The 20,352-nt window shown below is 36.3% G+C and overlaps 1 protein-coding gene across 1 annotated transcript in view; it reads right to left on the bottom strand.

The window, feature by feature from the left end:
- Positions 1-20,352, bottom strand: part of SNX4 (sorting nexin 4) — a 63,674-nt gene that overhangs the window by 34,290 nt on the left and 9,032 nt on the right. Inside the window, exons 2-7 of the mRNA XM_034659852.1 lie at positions 17,392-17,513; positions 12,707-12,842; positions 12,480-12,629; positions 11,955-12,002; positions 6,361-6,416; positions 1,896-1,968 (exon numbers count right to left, since the gene is read on the bottom strand). Of these exons, the coding sequence (XP_034515743.1) occupies positions 1,896-1,968; positions 6,361-6,416; positions 11,955-12,002; positions 12,480-12,629; positions 12,707-12,842; positions 17,392-17,513 (585 nt within the window). The remainder of the gene's footprint in view (positions 1-1,895; positions 1,969-6,360; positions 6,417-11,954; positions 12,003-12,479; positions 12,630-12,706; positions 12,843-17,391; positions 17,514-20,352) is intronic.

The following is a 20,352-nucleotide window of genomic DNA, read 5'->3' on the forward strand; positions in this document are numbered from 1 at the left end:
GGCTCATAGCAATGACGATCATGTCTCCCTCCTGTAGGTCTCACTTAAATTTATTGCCTGTACTTCACAGATTTTCTGAGTGTTTAACTGTTGCACTCCGTTCAATTCACCACTCATCTTGGAGATTTCTGATAAATCTGATTCTAGCTGGTTTTTCTGCTTTGTCCTTTCGTTTTCTTCTGCGTCTGAAAGACTGTTGAGATTCTCAGTACCTGGGGTTGGTCACATGAGTGCACAATAATGTACCTCTGCCTCCTCGAAGCCCCAGAACTATTAACCTCACTGGCAAACAAGGCTTTCTACAGTGTTCCCTGCCCTTCCCTTCGGCTGAAGGCCTTTAAAAAGGATTCAGCTTTCACAATCAGCCAGACCTCTCTTTAAATCAATTCTCCAAGGTCTAGCATAAAAGACAAAGCTATATGAATTATTCTTCCAATCTTCTGGGGTGTCTCCGTCCCCCCTACCCCCAACTTTCCACAAGAACTGTTGTCTAATTACCTTATCAAACCACAGCTTCCCAATACCCAGTTCTTGACTCTAGCCTACGAATTCTCACAGGTACCTTTTCTTTTTTTAGAAAGTATCTCATAATTTATTCAGGGAGTCTATGTATTCTGAATGGTTAAACTGGAGACTGGGCCAATATAAAGATATTCAAAAGGATCTTTTTCCCTTATTTTATTATGCTTTTTTTTCTTAAAGATTTTATTTATTTATTTGACAGAGAGAGAGACAGCCAGCAAGAGAGGGAATACAAGCAAGGGGAGTGGGAGAGGAAGAAGCAGGCTCCCAGCAGAAAAGCCTGATGTGGGGCTCGATCCCAGAACTCCGGGATCACACCCTGAGCCGAAGGCAGACGCTTAACAACTGAGCCACCCAGGCGCCCCTATTTTTTTATACTCTTTATCACAGAAATATTCAAACATACAAAAAGTAGAGAACAGTAGAATATACTTCCATTTCCCAACACCTACCTTCAGCAATTATTATATGGCCAATCTAGTTTCATCTAAAATGGCCCCCACTTTCTACTCCTCACCACTAGATGCTCTCATTAAAACAAATTCCAGATAATATAGTTCAAGAGGACTCCAATCCATCTAAGCTGGGATCCTACACCTGGTATCCCAGTTATCTTTAAGAGGTTTTGTTGTTGTTGTTTTAAAATTTTTATTTATTTATTTATTTATTAGAGAGAGAGAAAGAACATGGCTGAGGGAGAGGGAGGGGCAGAGGGAGAGGGAGAAGCATACTCCCTGCTGAGCAGGAAGCCAATGCGGGGCTCCATCCAGGACTCCAGGATCACAACCTGAGCCACAGGCAGACGCTTAACAGACTGAGCCACCCAGGCACCTCTTTCAAAGTCTTTAGTACAGGCAGGTTCTAATGGTTCCATGTCTACCACAGCCAACCATATGGCTAATTTCAGTGATTACACCTCAATTTCTAATTTCTTTAGTCATGGCAGACCATTATCTCAAAAAAGTTTACTTAGGAGAATTTAAAAGCACAGACACAGGATGGCCTAACATACATAAACTATTTCACTATTTAAAAAAAAAAAACCTTGAAAGTATGAGGATATCATTACATGTAGATCTAAACTCCCACACTTACTTAATTATATTGCAACACTGAAAAGTCAGGCCTTTGACAAGATGGACAAACAACCATATACAAACTACAGGGAAAACAACAGGCTGAAAACCATCAAGCTGTTTATGCCAGAAAACATTTCACATTTTCTTAAAAATGCAGTTTGGATGATGAACAGGCCAAATCTGAATGCAAAAATCAGCTACTCATAATAAATACCATCCCTTATTTAAAAATGTGGTTAGGTGAGAAGCACTTCCTTATGAATGTGTGTCAAAAAGCTCTTGGGGACCACTTACAGCTCTGACTCGAAGAAGATGTGAGATGACAGACTGTAGTTCATCACTGTAGTGTTTTAGTTCCGTAAATCTCCTGAAACAGGAAATAAATAAAACATTATTTTTTTCTCATGAAAACAGGTCAAAACTGAAAGACAAAACAGCAGTTCCTGAGAACAATGAAACTGATTCTATTTAACCATATGCTAGCTTCATGTACACACCAATACAAATTCAAAAAACTTTAAACAACCATATTTTCTTTTGATATTTTTAAAGATAATAAAAGATGTCATACTTCATAATTTTTACTGTGAAACTGAGATAGAGATAAAATTTGTTTGAAAAATAACTTGAAAAAAATTTATGGTGCTAAACTCATGGTCTCTAACCGCCATCTCCATGCTGCTCAGTAATTTTTGTTTCCCTAATCTCATAACTACCATTCTGCATAAAGATGGGAAACTTCTGATACTGCCACCTGTCACTCTCCAACCAAGCTTCACACATTGAACACAGCCATTAATTAGTAGGATCTCCTGCCAGTAAACACATCCACCTCTATTATTTCTTCCTTCCTTGAGGACCCTTCTTCCCATCAGTACTCTAGATTCTACCCCAACTATATCCCGTATTCCTATTTTCTAACTTCCACTCTCTGCAAGCTCCTTCTCATCAGCGTATCGATTAACTCTCCTATATTAAAATACCTACACACATTCCCTTGACAACACACCTAACTGTTAACACCCTCTCATCCCTGGCCCCTCACAGGCACACTGTGACAAGGCATCCTCTCAAGCAACACCACCTCCCATTCCCTGTGCAGCCCACTGCAATCTAGTTTTGCCTCCAGCACCAGAGTGGAGAAATACTGACAAACTCACTAACTATTCTCATGTTGCTAAACTCCAACAATACCCTTTAGTCCTCATCTTTCTGGGTTCTTTCAGCAATGTAAAAGCTGACCTCACCCTCCTCAAAAATGTTTTCCCTTGACATCAGTTTTATTTTCTCATGATTTTCCTTTTACTCTCTGGTTATGCCTGAAGTCTCTTTTGCAGTACACATTTCCTTCCCCCACCTGTTACACCTCCAACTTTAGCGCACAAAGAACCCCTAAAGTGTTTGCTAGAAACACTACCAAGAGCCTCTCAGTAGGAGAGGGGTGTGAACAAGCAAAACTGTACACAGAGGCCCTAGGGAGACTCAGGAAGCTGAAGGTTTCACAAGCCCAACCCACAGGATTCAGATGCTACTAATCTCCAGATTACACTTTGGAAAACACCCTCAAAGTGTTGGCACTCCTTGGGGTCCAATCCTGGGTCCTCAGCCATCTTTATAATCAATCTTTCAATCTACATACTTTCTGTGACTTATCATTTACAAAGCTTCACAATTGTAATGTACACGCTACTGAATTCCAAATTTCTACCTTCTACCCAAATATCTCTCCTAAACACCAGATCTATAGAGCCGACTAGCAGACATTTCTACTTGCTTACATACCCGAAGCTCAACTTACCTTCCCCTATCCCTCCCAAATCTCTCTTCCCTGTATTCCTGAGCATTCTAAAGAATGAAACCTGGGTGCCATCTGTATTTTCTGTCCCTCTCTTTTGCCCCATTCATTCTACTAATCTCTTGGTCTACCTCCTAAACATTGCCCAAGTATTTTCTAAATATTGCCACATAAAAGTAGAAGACTTGAGGTCCATCTCCAAACTGCTCTTTAACAGTCTAGTTTGAAGAAATATATCTTCTTTTATTTAAGTTTATTTTTTTAGTAATCTCTACACTGAAAGTGGGGCTCAAGCTCACGACCACAAGATCCAGAGTCACATGCTCTTCCGACTAAGCCAGCCAGGCACCCCAGTTTGAAGAAACATAAACGTGTGAAGCTAGTATCATTTTGGCAATCCCTCTAAAACAATTTTTCTGGTTTTCTACATTTTAAGAAAAGACAGAATAAAAGTATTTTAGTGATGTACACTATTTTAGTAATGGTACGAATAATAATTATATATTGGGCCAGCTAGACCCAGTACGTAAAATATATATAATATACGACATAGCTAGAACAGAGAGTCTCTACGTGAAGAATCTGTTTTAACAATGAATGATACAGGGGTGCCTGGCTGGCTCAGTCAGAGGAGCATCTGACTCTTGACCTCGGGGTCACAAGATTGAGTCCCATATTTGGTGTAGAGATTACTTAACAATAAATAAATAAATAGTAAAACTTAAAAAAAAAGAACAATGAATGATATAGACAATCCTCTTTCCTAGAACTTAAGGCAAACAAATTCTATTCCTAATTACACATTAATTACACACTTTATAAGAACAGGAGCAAAAAACTCCCTTGGTTATGTTATTGGTCATATCAAATTTAAAATTCTATATATAATATGGATATTAAATAAATTTTTACAGTCCAGAAACCTGATTAGGTCAGAAAAGGAAAGACAACATTCAACTGATAAAATATTTTTCATTAAATTGAAAAACTTCAATTGACAAAATATTAAAATATTAATTAAAAAAATAGTCTCACCTACATGCTCCTCAAATGAATGTACGTCCAACAAAGTCATAAAGCTAGCTTACTGGTTTCTCAAAGCTTTCTTTGGAGGGCGACTTAAAATTTTAGTTCTTTACCTAGAGAACATCTCTTATATACCATGCATGTCATTATAACCCTCATAATGAAACCTCAGTGGAATCTTAAATGCATATTACTAAGTGAAAAAAGCCAATCTGAGAAGGCTACATACTGTATAGGACATTCTAGAAAAGGCAAAACTATGGAAATCACTGGTTGCCAGGACCTGGGATGGAGGGACAAATAGGCAGACCACAGAGGATTTTCAGAATAGTGGAAATACTTTGGGGTTTTTTGTTTATTTTTGTTTTTCTTTCTTTTTTAAGTTTTAAGCAGGCTCCACGCCCAACATGGGGCTTGAACTCATGACCCTGAGATTAAGAGTTATGTGCTCTAACAGACTGAGCCAGCCAGGCGCCCCAGGACAGTGAAAATACTTTGTATGATATGATAATGATGAATACATGTCATTACAAATTTGTCAAAACCCATACAACATGCAACACCAAGAGTGAAACCTAATATAATGTCTTTGAGTGGTAACAGTGTGGTTAACATAGGTTCATCAATTGTAACAAATGCACCATTCTGGTGGGGGATGTTAACAGTGAGGGTGACAGTGCATGTGTGGGGGCCAAGGATATATAAGGGACCTCTGTGCTATCCATTCAATTCTTCTGTTACACTAAAACTCTTCTAAAAAAGTCTATTAAGGGGCACCTGGGTGGCTCAGTTGGTTAAGCATCTGACTTCGAGGCAGGTCATGATCCCAGGGTCCTGGGATCGAGCCCCACATTAGGCTCCCTGCTTAGCGGCGAGTCTGCTTCTCCCTTGTCCTCGTCCTCTGCCCCTCCCCCCACTCCTGCTCTCACTCTCTCTCAAATAAATATTTTTTAAACAAATAAATAAGTCTATTTAAAAAAAATCCTCCATGATTACATCACAATTTCCTGATTACCAAAAGTTTAAATATTTATTCATATTTTATATTCAAAATTTATATTAAAAACCAAAGGCATTATGCTAATGTGCTATGATTTATAAAGTCAGGCATAATACATTACCAGACTATGCAAACCTGGCATTTGATAAGAATTTGCACCACATAGAAATTAATGCTGAAGGCCTAACTAGAGAAATTCTCACACACCTCATGAGCTTCGCAGCCCAAAATGGAAAAGCCTCATCTGCTTGAGCACCTTTCTAACTGAAAAATGTAGCTGAATCAGAGGCCAGGTAAAGGTCCATATAATGAAGAGCCTAAATTATCCACCCAATTCAGAGAATGAGTAAAAGCAAAATATTAAGAAATGTCTAGGTCCCATCCTAAGGAAATTTTTTACTGAATGCACAGGCTTCCTTTATTATAGAAATGGTCTCACAAACACCAAACTGACATTAATGAAGTCAAGTAGCTGTCATATAAATACATCTCCATGAAATTATCATACTAGTATGCATTTATCTATCAAGTTTTCTTGGTATACAAAGTAGCTTATTATTAAATATATATATATAAAATATATAATCTCATCTTGAACTTTGTATATATTTGACAAGAAAAGTCATATATAAACTATTCCATATGAAATTAAAATTACTTCTCTTATTTTTCTGGTATCTTCAACAACCTTTTCATAAATCCTTCTAGGAAAAAGCAGTGGTTTAATTTTCTAAAACTTCAGTTACTTGCAACCTTAAATCCAATTAAGTTACCAAATCTCAAAACCAGTTTTAGACTGTAAGAGGATTTCACTAAACATGAATTACTATTTAAAATAGTTAGCAAATAAAGTACACACATTCAGAAATGAAAAATTAAATAAATTGATAGGCACCATTCAAAACAACATTGTGACTGTTATTTAAACAAAACCTTACTTGTCTGGGTTTTTCACTCTGAATGTTGCATTAAGCGCTTTTAACCTGGAGTCTGCCTGGAAAAAATAATTTATTCACTCAATACAATTACATTTCAGGGTATAAATCCAAACAGTTTTACTTTCCCTTTAGAATTAAGATGCTCAAGTACAGTTTTCTTCATACCATTTGTGTCAAACACATTAAACATATCTAAAAAAAACAGCTTAGTAGTAATTTTGAAGACACTACAAAAGCAATGTTTTAATAAATTAAACTGAATATATGGCATTCAATGGTACCAAAGTAAAACAATTATAAACATCAACACACTAACAGGTATAGATATAGCTCTGCATTATGACAAGTCAGAATAGGTCATGTGAAAAAAGTAGTTTACCTTTCCCTGTATCAAGAAAAGCAATGATAAACTAAATAAAACTACTGCTCTGAAGCGTATGCATTACTGCAGGTAGTTCCCAGATAGAATCCAAACCAAACATACACTGGTTTTTTTCACTGTCACAATCAGTATTTTAAAAGAGAAATACAGAAATACCCGTAGTAAATACTGTACACAGTAAAACAAGATGTCATCAAATTAGTTTCTATCTAGCTGACAGAAAATGTTACAACACAACACAACTTTTTAACCATCTTTTTTTTTAACTTTTTAACTGTTTTACTTATTCTAAATAATTGCTCTCAAAGAAGGAACAGAGGGATCAAAACTAAACAATAAATGCATTCTATAAAATTTATACTTAATATATCCAAATTGTATCCTAAGTTCTCCCCCCCCCAAAAAAAGAAAAGAAAAAACACTGAATCACTTTTCTGACCAGGCACAGAAACTACAGAGTTCATAAAAGGTGGCTCAATCAGGAATTAATTTTATAATGTAGTTTGAAACTCATAATCAGCTTGAAAATTTTCCATTACTCCACAATTTCCAACCCATAATTACATATACTCCCAAATTAATAAAACAAATAAGACAAAACAATCCTAGGGCTCCCCAGATTACTTGGCTAAGAAAATAAAAACAAATGCAACAAATATGTTACTCCACAAACAGCCTCTTAGAACTTCACATCACAAGAAATTAAAAAAGCTATCAAGAATATCCACAGAAACTTAATTTATCACTGATTTCTGGGGATCCTCTTATTTCTAAAATCAGTATTTCACCAATTCTTGACCTTTCTCACTTCTCAGGGGCAAACAAGCTAGTCCATGTGAAAGTCCTTACATATAAACACACCTATGAATTTAAGGCATATATTACTCACTCATATTCTTTTTAATTAATTAAAAGAACATATTTTAATTAATTAAAATAACCAAACACCGAAGTGTTAAAGACTCTATAATCACATACAAATGCGATTCTTTGAGGATGAAATTACATAAAAACTATGAGGAAAGAAGGATATTTTCATTTGTACCTTTTCTGGCATCTCAAATTCTTAACAATGCCAATTTATTTTTTACTTCTTATCGACAATTTACCAATTTAGAAGTTATACACTGTTAAACGTCACCACCCTGACCTCTGCTTACCCAGTACTCTGCCAGCTCAGGTTCATCAGAACACCCAACTCAATATGCTCACCATTTCACAAGACTCCATAAACAGAAAAGTTGCCTAAAATGTCCCCAAAGCCAGATCTTGAAAAAAGCACCTGGACTATTCCAAACCTGACAGTTTACCAACCCTCTGTCAGATTCCCCATTAAATATCTTAAGAAGCCCCCTGACCCATCACTGTTTCGTACCACCTTCTTTTACCTCGTTTGAAACAGCATGACTTGAAATCAGTAGTTGCTCACTTGTCTCTGAGCTGCCCACTAGAATATACAAGCCATCAAAAGCACAATGTGCAGGTGCCCCTGGGAGCTGCAAAATAGCAGCCCCAGCAAAACCTTCAAGTTCTTTGCTCACTGCTGTAGCCCGGTGCCTCACGAAGCCTGGCAGAGGACAAACATGCTGAATGAAAAATAACCCCAACTATTCTCTAGCCCCAACTTACTACCTTACTTCCCATGTTCTCCCTACTTCCCACTTCCTCCTCTCTCCTGGTTCCTATTCCATATTTTACCTTCCTTGTCCTGGATCTTGCCTCCCTTGGTTACTTCACTTTCTGATTCTTTTCTTCCCCCAAATGTTGCCTAGTAAACCACCACCCAGCTTGGGCCTCTCTCGAACGTTCTTCTTCCCTGGCTCCCAGCCTGATTCCCAGCCTGACTCCACTGCAGGTTTCCTATTCCTGTCTCAGCTCTAACGTTATCTCTTCAACCATGTGACCCAATTTATCCAGGACAGTCCCGGTTTATGCATGTTGTCCTAGACTCATTATTCAGTGCCCCTTTCTACTCTTGAAAGTGTCCCCATTTGGACAGTAAGTTTTATGGTCACCTATCTCAAAATAATCTCTGAAAAAAATATCTGCTATCATACTCTTTAACAAAGATGACTTATAACTATTTTAAAGTATCTTATTTAAATGTTAATGTCTCCAACTACTAAAATATAAGATCCATAAGAACATGGGAGTTTATGAAGGTTTTCAGCTCGTCCACTACTATTTCCACAGTACCCATAAGAGCATCTGATACTCTCTAGGCATCTGGCATTTGGAATCACCACAATGGCTCTCTTCGCATTTCTGTGGAATACACAGATTAGCAGAGATTTTAAAAGTCCAGACTGGGGACATCAGCAGTCTCTACTCCAAAGCAACAAACAGAGTTCTGGATTCTTCTGAGTCAACGTAGATTCATTTAAGGTTTGGGTATATGGATGACACTTTTATGTCAGTAACTTACTGAGTTAACAAGAGTTAAAACAAAAGTACTTTATACTAGAGTAACTAGTTTATATGTTCATTACTCTAAACTCTTTGCTCTCCTTTCACTAAATTAGTTAACAATTGAATATTTATATAAATATTCAAGACAAAAAACGCCAATATAAAGCAGTGACGAAAAGAGTTGTTGCTCATGTTTATATTAAGTGGAGCACTGATAAAAAACAAACTAGATTTTTGGGGTGCCTGGGTAGCTCATTCAGTTAAGTGTAGGACTCTTGGTTTTGACTCAGGTCATGACCTCAGGGTCTTGAGATTAAGCCTCACATCAGGCTCCACACTCAGCATGGAGTCTGCTTGAGATTCGATTCTCTCCCTCTCCCTTTGCCCCACTCTTACTCTCTCTCTCTCTCAAATAAATAAATAAGTAAAATCTTTAAAAAGAAACCAGATTTGTATAATTATCTTGCTGGGTATAGTAATTACTCTAAAAAGATTTAAGAAAATATTAATCTAGTAGGCCAAAACTATATATTAAATTAAACAAAATGTTTGAAAAAAGGAAAATCGGGGGCGCCTGGGTGGCTCAGTCAGTTAGGCGTCTGCCTTTGGCTCAGGTCATGGTCTCAGGATCCTGGGGTTAAGCCCCATGTCAGGCTTCCTGTTCGCGGGGAGTCTGCTTCTCCTTCTCCCTCTGATCCTTCCCTGCTCGCTCTCTCACAAATAAATAAAATCTTAAAAAAAAAAAAAAAGGAAAATTAAAGTTAGCTGACATTTCAATTTGAGGGTGACAATCCAAAAGCCAAGGGCCAAAGTCAAATATTCTTTTTCTGAAGTAGGCTCCACGGCCAGCACAGAGCCCAAAGTGGGGCCTGAACCTACAACCCCAAGGTGAAGACCTGAGCTGAGATCTAGAATCAGACACTTAACTGACTGAGCCACCCAAGCACCCCTCAACATCAAATATTCTTATAAAATAAAAATATTTGGCCTGATTCAGAACAATCTCATTTTCACAGGAATAGTTTCCAATACTTCCTTTACCAACCATTTTTACATACAATTTGTAACCAAAAAGAGAGGTAATATGGGATGGTAACGTGTTATGTACATGAACCTTACATACATGCATGCATGTGTGTACATATGTGTGAGGTGGTCTAAAAAAGATTCCATTTCACTGATGAAAGGACTTAAAACAAGAACCAACCACAACAAAATAAGGAATACACCAGGACACAAGGATTTCCAAAGTCTCTTCATACGTCTTATTTCTGTTCTATTTCATTAAAAGTCTGACTTTTCAAATTATTAATATTGTGCATTAAGTATTACCTTTCAAAGACCGTAGAAAAGTGAAACTGAGGCTCTACCATAAGGCAACCCAAATATGAAACATGTTAACTCTTAAATAGCACCTATGCACAAGATTCAATGCACTCAGTAAACAGCATAGTCTATATAGATGAAGAACTCAAGCACTTTCTCAAGGTCACCAAAGTCATGGCCAAACACTAGGTTCAAGGACAAAAAACTGTTAACTAGTTACTAAACTAATGACTAAATCTATGACTATTTAAGAGAAGTTACCAAAACAATTGTTTTACTTTTCTCTTTTCCTTAATATTAGCTCCTAATACCTTAGACTATTTCTCAGAAAACCTATCAAAATAAAAACATTTTTTAAAGTTTTGAGTTATTACAAATCCAACTCTAAATTAAAATTCCAATATTCTGAGTGCCATAAAACAATGAATTATAACCAAAAAAATTCTAATTTTTTCATGCAACCTGTCAATAAAAGTTTTATATATTAGAATCAGCTTATGACAGAATTAGATACTTGACTATTTTCCATGCAGAAACAAATTTTTCTTCCTAGTTTTTTTGTGCTAAATTTCAAATACCTATGTGCTAATACATAAATCTCTAGGGGGTGTTTTCAAAACTACTGTAAAGACATTTTGTTCTTGTTGCCTAGACCCATTGAATTTTTCTTACTGAATTATCATATGAATTGTTCATCAGTTCATATATCCTCTCAATTTACATTACATTTTTCTACTTACCTGTTCTAAGTTCACACAAGAGATGAAAACTTTCAAAAATCTGCCAACAACCTGTGTTTACATTACTTTTGGGGCCAAAAGGGAGAGCAAATAGGTGTTAGGGTGGCCATTACACCATACCATGCTTTTCAATTTTTAGATAACAATTTCATCCCCAAACACAGATTATAATGACTAAATTTGAAAAGCTTTATCACTAAAAGACACTAATTGAAAATGACTCGTATGCCCACTCAAAGCTGACCACCATGCCCCAGTAGACAGAAAAAGCATGACTATGGCTCATCTTTTCGTCTGCTATGATTGGGAAAGTCAAGCTCAATTCTTCAGAAGTGTTCTTCATATATGATAAAAAATGAGCAAGTATGTGGGCAAGAATGTGAGTGGCAGTGGTAAAGGCAGAGAGGGTAAAAAAAAAAAAAAAGACACAAAGTATATGAGCCTACTGCAGGAAAAAACTACAGCTTGTGCCTAGATCACTGCTTCAAAATGTTCTTTCCCTAGAGAATGAAATTCATAAATATGCCCACTACAGTCTCACTAGTAACTAAAATTATGCAAATCCAAAGTGAATTCACAGTGTTGCTTTGAAAACCTTACCAATGATATTAGAAGCAAAGTCTATTTCCAACATTCGATTTACTCACTGAATAAATACCAAGTATCCACTAAGTGCGTGGGACTGTGCTAGGAATTGTAAAGGAACCTGTCAAATTATTTCATACAAATATTCTTACCTTCAGTTGAAACCCAGTTTCATTCACGGTCTCCTTCCAGTTACCTTCCTAAAAATTAAAGTTAATTTTAGAAATCATTACAAAATAAAACCACCTATAAGGAACACCACAAATTAAATAAGTTAATTATCTTTAATTCTGTTATTTTTTCAGGGAAGATGGGAGAAAGGTTAAAAAAAAAAGAATTCATTTCATAATTAAGCATAAAATCCAGATTCCAAGATTACCAAAAGACAGACCCAAGATTTTATAGATCTGGGCTTCAAAAAACTAAAGACTAACTTTGATATCATTTAAATGATGCCAGAAGGTACTGTCTTTAGTATCTTTAAGTATAAAAACATTAGCTGAATGATGTTAACCCTATAATTTTAAAAATAAAAACAAACTGAAAAACATGATTAAATGCATATTTACTAACAAAGCTGCTGCAAAGAGATACTTAAGCATAAGCATTCTACAGTTTAAAAAGAAAAAAAAAGTCAAATGAATTTTTTTAAAGACCAATAAATAAAAGAAAAATACCTGTGTTAAAAACAAATAGAAGATTTTGTCTCTACAAAGGATGGGATGTGAGGCAACTCTCAAGAGAAAGTTTTCTAAGCCAATCCGTCGTCTTTCCACAAAATCCGGGTCCATGTTGTCAGCAGAGAGTTTATGCCAAACAAATTCTGCCTAGGTAAACAAAACAATCATGAAGAACAGTCTCAACGCTCCGTACTTCTCAACTACACTGCTGTTTCATTTCTTACCCTTTTTTCTGGTAGAGGTGGCACAACAATATGTGGATAGTAAACTAAAAGGTAGTTTCTCAACAGTTCAAATTCACTATACCGCCTCCATAGTGAGTCTGTTAGAACACTCTGACCATCCGTATGTTCAACTGACCTAAAAAGGAACAGAATAAGTAATAGAGATCACTTTTTTAAAAATAAAAATACATGCACACACCCTCCATAAGCATTTACTAAATGCTTATGAACCAGGCACTCAGTAAAGGACTTTTCGTGTATTTATTATCTTTTTTAATCCTCATTACCACCCTGTGAAGCAAGGATTATTGTCCCCATTTTACAGATGAGAAAGCAGCTACCCTTCCTACAATCACAAAGATCTCTGGGTAAGGCACTCAAACCTATCTGATTCCAAAGTCCTCACTCCTAACCACTTTTCCTTCTGTTACAGAAAACCTACTTGAACTCCAGAGAAATAATCATTTTGGGCACATTCTAAAAGCCTCAATTTATAATAATTCAGTTAATGTATAATAATTGATTTTACAATACAGTAAAAGCTGACTTAGCTACTGTTTCATTAAATGAGAAGTATTTTTAACTACACTCTGCCACAATGAGACAACATTCATGCCAAAGACCAAGAAACTGCAAAGATCTGGATTCAAAGTTAAAAAGGAATCAGATGCATTCACGTACCAGGAAATATCCTCAAAGGCAAAATGTTAACTCTGAAAGGGCAGGGGAAAAAAATGTAAAAATTCATTTCTAGTCTTATCTTTAACATAAAGAGCTGCAGGCAATGTCATATAAAAGTTCAACTTAGAGTTGGGGGAAAGTTTGGGTAAAATCACACCAAGGATATTTGAAGTTATTTTGACTACTCAAGATTTCTGCTAGCATAATCATTGTTAGAAGGCATCAGTCTTCTAAACATTATCGGGACCTTCCTACTTTGTAACTGGTTGCTTGACAGTAACTTTCAGGCCCTCCAAGAAATGCACATTGTGCAAGAAATGCACATATCACCACAATGTGCATTTGTATACTAGGGCATAAAAGCACAGAAGCTACATCAGTCTTGGAATAAAGTAGTCTTAAGAAAGTATATATATCATGCCATGCTCAGCACAATAGATGTTCAGTGTTTTTATCATTTATGTATTAGGTTTGCCACTAAATTTACTCATTGCATATCAGTAAAAAAGAAACAAAACATGAAATTCAAACTGTACAAATGGCTCCCACGGCAAAAACATAAATTATCAAATCATAATTCATTTTAAGAGTTAACCCAAACATTAGCTATGACCAATACTATTCCAAGTCCAATTCTCAAACTTTAGCTCAAAAAAGATTTGGGTTAATATCAAGTTTCAAATTATTCAAAATCATTACCAACAAATCCCACATCTTGCTAATAAGCAGATTAATGTAGATTAATATAGCCTATAAGAAGTACACCTACAAGGCTGTTAGAAGACCTGTGTAAGTTGTTTGTTTTTTTTTAAAGGCCACTTAAGGCAAAGTCTAGCCATTGGAGACTGACTAAACACTTAAGGAGACTTACACTGGACCCTACAATTAACACATTTATCCAATCATTCAACAAATATTTAATAGCATATAACCAGTTTTACATGCAACATTTAATGCTCACAATAGACTATATCATTAGCCCCATTTTACAAATCAGAACACTTAAGTAATGACATCATACTGCTCCCAAATCATCAAAGCATTCTTACCTATTCTAAAAGATGCATATTCTTATCTACTTTAAAAGGATTTATATTCTATGAACAAAAACCCAAAAATCTCTGGAGAAATTAAAAACCAGCGACTTGGGGCACCTGGGTGGCTCAGTCGTTAAGTGTCTGCTTTTGGCTCGGGTCATGATCCCAGGGTCCCCTGACTGAGCCCCATGGTGGGGAGGGGTCCCTGCTCATTGGGGAGTCTGCTTCTCCCTCTGCCTCTCCCCCAACCCCCAATCTCTTGCTCTTTCTCTCTCTCAAATGCATAAATAAAAATCTTTAAAAACCTCTGACTTAAAAAAAAATATGTCAGAGCATATCATTCCTTTGCCCAAGTCCTCCAAGACTTTCCCTTCAAAAAACAAAACGAAACAAAAAACCTGCAGCTTAACAAATTTCTCAAGTGATTCCTATGACTTTAAAGTTTAAGAATCATTGTCTTAATTTTTAATTCCATGAAAAATACTGTGGAAGATAAATAAATATACATTTGTAATGAAATATAATTGTGGGGGCACCTGGGTGGCTCAGTTGGTTAACCCTATTTCAGGCTCCCTGCTCAGTGGGGAGTGTGCTTCTCCCTCACCTTCAGCCCCTCCCCCTGCTTATACTCTCTCTCTCAAATAAATAAATGAAGACTTCTAAAAAAATAATGAAATACAATTGTGAAAGTCAACCCGATAATCATTTTGTGTACCACACATTTACTGATGATCCACTTAAATATTTATTCAGAGTATAGCTACATTACTCAAGTATGGTCACTCCTAACTCTCAGTTATAAATTATGATGCTCTATTCAGTTCAAAGTCAAAAGTAAACAACTATAAATTAGATTATTCAAACCAAGATTCTCTTCCAGCAGTAAAGTAATCAACAGCTAATTTCATTGCTCATTTGAGTGATAAAATACATATTAAAAATAAAAATATCCTTTTTAGTTTTATATTTAAGATCTTGCAGCACAGTGACTATAATTAATAATACTCGACTGCATATTTGAAAGTCGCTAAGAGAGTAAATCTTAGAAGTTCTCATTCTAAGAAAAAATATTTATAACTGTATGGTGACAGATGTTGGTTAATTAGACTTGTGATCACTTTACAATCGGTAGAAATATTACAAGGTAATGTTATGTATCTGAAACTATAATGATGTTGTATGTCAATTATACCTCATAGTTAAAAAAAACACACGAAAAAATAATTTACTTAGAAAGCTAAAGTTAACAGTAATTTCTAAAGTATGATTTTTTTTTAAGTAGCTAATTTAACTTAAAAAAAAAAACAGAAACAAAACCCTCTAATGGGACCATATTTTTTTAATCACTTTAAAAATCTCTGTGAGGGTGTCTGGCTGACTCAGTCAGCAGAGCATGTGACTCTTGATCTCAGGGTTGTGAGTAAAGCCCCGTGCTGGGTGAAGAGCCTACTTAAGAAAATAAATATAAATAAATAAATAAATAAATTTTTTTAAAAATCTCTGTGATACACATATGTAGACACGTATGTCACAAAATGACCTAATTTTGGTGGAGGTATGGATTAAACAGGTGATTAAGGAGTGCACTTGTCCTGATGAGCACGAGGTGACATATGGAACTGCTGAATTACTACATTGCACACCTAAACAAATACAACACCGTATATTAACTAATTGGAATTAAAACTTAAAAAACAAAACAAATACAAAAAACCCAAACGAGCTAATTTTAAAAAGACCAACCTTACTTACCTCTTTCTGTTCCTAAAGATTCTATTGTACATAAATTTTCTCCCTTTTTTTTTTCCTTTTTGGTGGAAGAAGGAAAACTATACTTACAAAGAGAGCTTTCAGAAGTGACTATAATTAAACATTTTCCAAGACCTTAACTTTTATTTTTGGTAGAAACACAGACCCGGAGAAAGACTTGAAAAGTCACAGGGTGCAGCCTTAAGACAAGCTCAGTGACTTCTGGTAAACCTATGAAAACGCAGGGTTTAAAATTTTTTTTCCTTAAAAATGTATTCACATTAAAATATGGTTATAACTACCAACTAGATCTGGTAGTTCTATTATTTTATTTTACTGGCTATCAAAAAAACTCACGTCTTTATTTTAACTCAAAGCATTTCTGCTCAGTCTCGCAGAGAGAAAAGAACTAGTTGGTATATAGCCTTTATATAAACTGTTTGTAACTGGGAAATACAGTCTTGCCTTGCCTTTCTCTAGACAAAACAGTCTAATTCCTTTAACTTTTTCCTTATGAGGTAAAAGACAATTTTTTTGGTGAGTTTTAATGTCTTACTCCACGATTTACTCTTCTCAATTTTATCCCAGTCTAAACTTTTAGTCTCAATCCTTTCCTGAGAAAGACAGGATTTAGACTCATTCTCTCCTCCTATACTTCTCTGCTAACCATCTTACCTTCCTAAGTCCACTTCATACACACCTGGGAACCTGATCTCCTTTCCCAAAATCACACAGGGATTATTATACCTAATGCCAAAATCTCCACCAAAGCATGTGTCAAGTAACATTTCAGATCCCAAAAGTATTCCACTAACTTTCTACTTCCAACACAAGTGCATTAAACTATAGCTACCAAGAGTACTATAGAAAAAGACACCTGTTTATCTGTTAAAAAGTAAAAAAACCAAACAAACAAACACCAGGGTTGCCTGGGTGGCACAGTCGGTTGGGCATCTGCCTCTTGATTTCAGCTCAGGTCATGATCTCAGAGTTGAGACAGAGCCCTGCGTCAGGGATTCTCTCTTCCTTCTCCCTCTGCCCCTCCCCATTTATGTGTGCCCACGCGTGCGCGCTCTCTCTCTCTCTCTCTAAAAAAACAAAACAAACAAAAACCCAATACCTAAAAAGACAATGACCTGTAAACAATTCCATTAAGCAACATAAGTTGCATCAACAACTACCAGACAAAGCTTTTTCTACCTAATTCTCATCACCCACCTTGTTTCAATGAGGTAAGCAGTATATGTTTCTTGCATGTTCATGGCATTTCTTCCAGTTCGCTTTTCTGCTTCTGAAACACTAATTTCTATCTTCTTCAACCAAAAATTATTTTCAGTCATCTGGACAAAAACAAATGGAAAAAGAACAACAACAACAAAACTTTAAAGACAGTATTTAAAAAAAAAAAAACAGCAATTATAATAAAACCCATTGTTGGTACACATTTCAAGCAAATTTCTTCTATTTCTTGAGGTGCTAGAGGTTGCTAAATGACAGCAGCAAATGATATACGTCTCATTAGCAGCATTTTGTAGCACACCAAACTTTTCCAAAACATGTATCACACATTTAATTATCTCCAAAAGCTATTTTAACATCTATCACACATTTAATTATTAAAACACAGACATTTTGTGTAAGTGACCAAGAATAAATCAATATAAAATGCCTAAGAAAAAAATCTAAAAACATTTTATACACAGATGAATAATCCTCAATATTAAAATCTAATTTTTGGTTTTAACAAAGTTAGATCTCATTCTCAAGTCAGATCTCAGTCTCTCAAAAAGAAAATACTATACATATGCCAAAAGGCAAGATTTTCAGCAGATAGGTTAAATTAAAAGGGGGGGGGCACCTGGGTGGCTCAGTCGTTAAGCGTCTGCCTTCGGCTCAGGGCGTGATCCCAGGGTCCTGGGATCGAGCCCTGCATCAGGCTCCTCCGCTGGGAGCCTGCTTGTTCCTCTCCCACTCCCCCTGCTGTGTTCCCTCTCTCACTGGCTGTCTCTCTCGCTGTCAAATAAATAAATAAAATCTTAAAAAAAAAAAAAAGAAGTCATCTTATATTCAACTTTATTTTTTATCATATCCAACTTGAGATCTGCCTAAACTCTTTGGCGGTGGCTAAGAGGCTCCACTTGTGAGACAGCAGCAAGGCTTAAGAGCAGATTCCTTTCTGTTCCTGCTAAAACATCCCCAGGTCTATGCTAAAGAACCAAAAATAACAAAAAACACACCCACCACCAATGGTTCAAAGGCTGTATGTGAGGAAAAGTGTGCCACTGAGGAAGGTTCTTAAAAATACCAAAGTAACTCCAAGTCTAAACAAGGAAGACAAAGTGAGACCATGTGATAACTGCTGTGCTTTGGGTTTTTTCCCCTTGCTCTCTCAAAGTTCAGAGGTGGGTTTTAATTAAAAATACTGCACTACATTGTAACTGAGGGCAGTTTGTGAAGAAGGGTGTGAAAATTTGACATGAATGGAGCCCTTTTAAAAGGGAGCCAAGCAGGCGCGCCTGGGTGGCTCAGTCTTTAAGCATCCGCCTGCGGCTCAGGGCATGGTCCCAGGGTCCTGGGAAGGAGCCCCGCATCGGGCTCCTCCACTGGGAGCCTGCTTCTTCCCCTCCCACTCCCCCTGCTTGTGTTCCCTCTCTCTGTCAAATAAATAAAAAATAAAAATAAAAGGGAGCCAAGCAACCACTGCAGGGAAACTGCCTTATCCGTTTCTGTTCATACCAGACCAAAACCTTTGGACTAGGCAAAACAGCAAATGCTTTAAGCAACTGCTTGAGAAATCAGGAGAACAAATATCCTGCCCCCAAGTCCACAGGTTATGGACTTTCTGAGGACAGAATCTGTAGTAAACTAACTAATCTGTGTAACTAAGAGTTTAGCCTTTTTTTCTCTTAACTCATGTACCTGACCCCCCCTTCTTTTTTCTTATAAAAACCCCTTATCTTCCCCCCAAGAAGCAGGATACTATTTGCATTTTTAGCTGAATCTGTATTCCCCAAATTGCAATTCTTTAAGCCCGAATAAATAATTGTTTGGCTCTCACTGTGGCTCTTTATTTTCAGGTTAACGAGACAAAGTAGAAAGTTGGATGCACCAAAAGATAAAAGAAAAAACTACAGTAAAAACCACTGGTGATGGTTTATACAGAAAATTAAACCGATGTGCTCTGAGGGCAGAAAAAGCTATGTGGCATGGCAAAAAATTAAATGATGACTAAATTTAGGAAGTGCCCCCAAAATGCTGAAGAAAAATTGAGAAGATAAAAATGCTAAAAGATGATAAAAAGGACAGAGAACTAAGAGCTAACCCAATGGAACAGAAACTGGTCGACAAAACCAGAAATCACTCAGTTGTCAAACAAGATATTTTTATAAAGTGTAAGTTGTATGTTTAGCTACTGAGAGAAAAAATAAGGAAATACTTCAACCGAAAGAAAGTTCAAGAAATTACATAAGCACAAATCACCCAACCTCAGAATTATGAAGCTGTCATTGGTTGAGATACATATATATATATAATTCCTAATTTTGGCCCATAGCCAAATACTTGATTTACCACCACCTACTCCAGTGAAAAATTCCCCCAATACCGAAAACATATGACTAATAAAGCAAATTAGCTCCCCAGCAAAAAAGATAATGCATCTAAGTCATGAATTTACCCTCATGCTGTTCTATTACACAGAAGGGAAAAAAGAATTAAAGAATAAAATCAGCTATCATAAAAACTAAAGAATGAAAACAGGAACACAACAATAACACCAGAAGGACTTGGAAGATGATATAAAATTGCTTATCCTCTCAGTGAAACACAGAGAGTACCAAGAATAACCCAACTGGAAGCACAACTGTTAAAAGAATACATTCAACAAATTTAGAGATGGACTGACTTGACTGGAAGATGAGCCCAGGGACATGTTTCACAGAGAAACAGAATAGTTTAGATGTATTCAAAGCACACTTCTCATCAGAGTAAAGAATATCATTAAAGAAAGAACGATGCTATATTCAGACCCAAAGGAATAACATCCCGAATGTAGATGCTTGATGTGTGAATCACTACTTTCTACCTGACTTATTAAGACTAACTAACAACCTGAGACTAAATAAACGTAGAAGACGGCCATACTTAAAAGGCTGATGAAATTCTTTATTTCCAACTCAA

This window comes from Ailuropoda melanoleuca, chromosome 1, assembly GCF_002007445.2.
Source record: "Ailuropoda melanoleuca isolate Jingjing chromosome 1, ASM200744v2, whole genome shotgun sequence".
Classification (NCBI taxonomy): domain Eukaryota; kingdom Metazoa; phylum Chordata; class Mammalia; order Carnivora; family Ursidae; genus Ailuropoda; species Ailuropoda melanoleuca.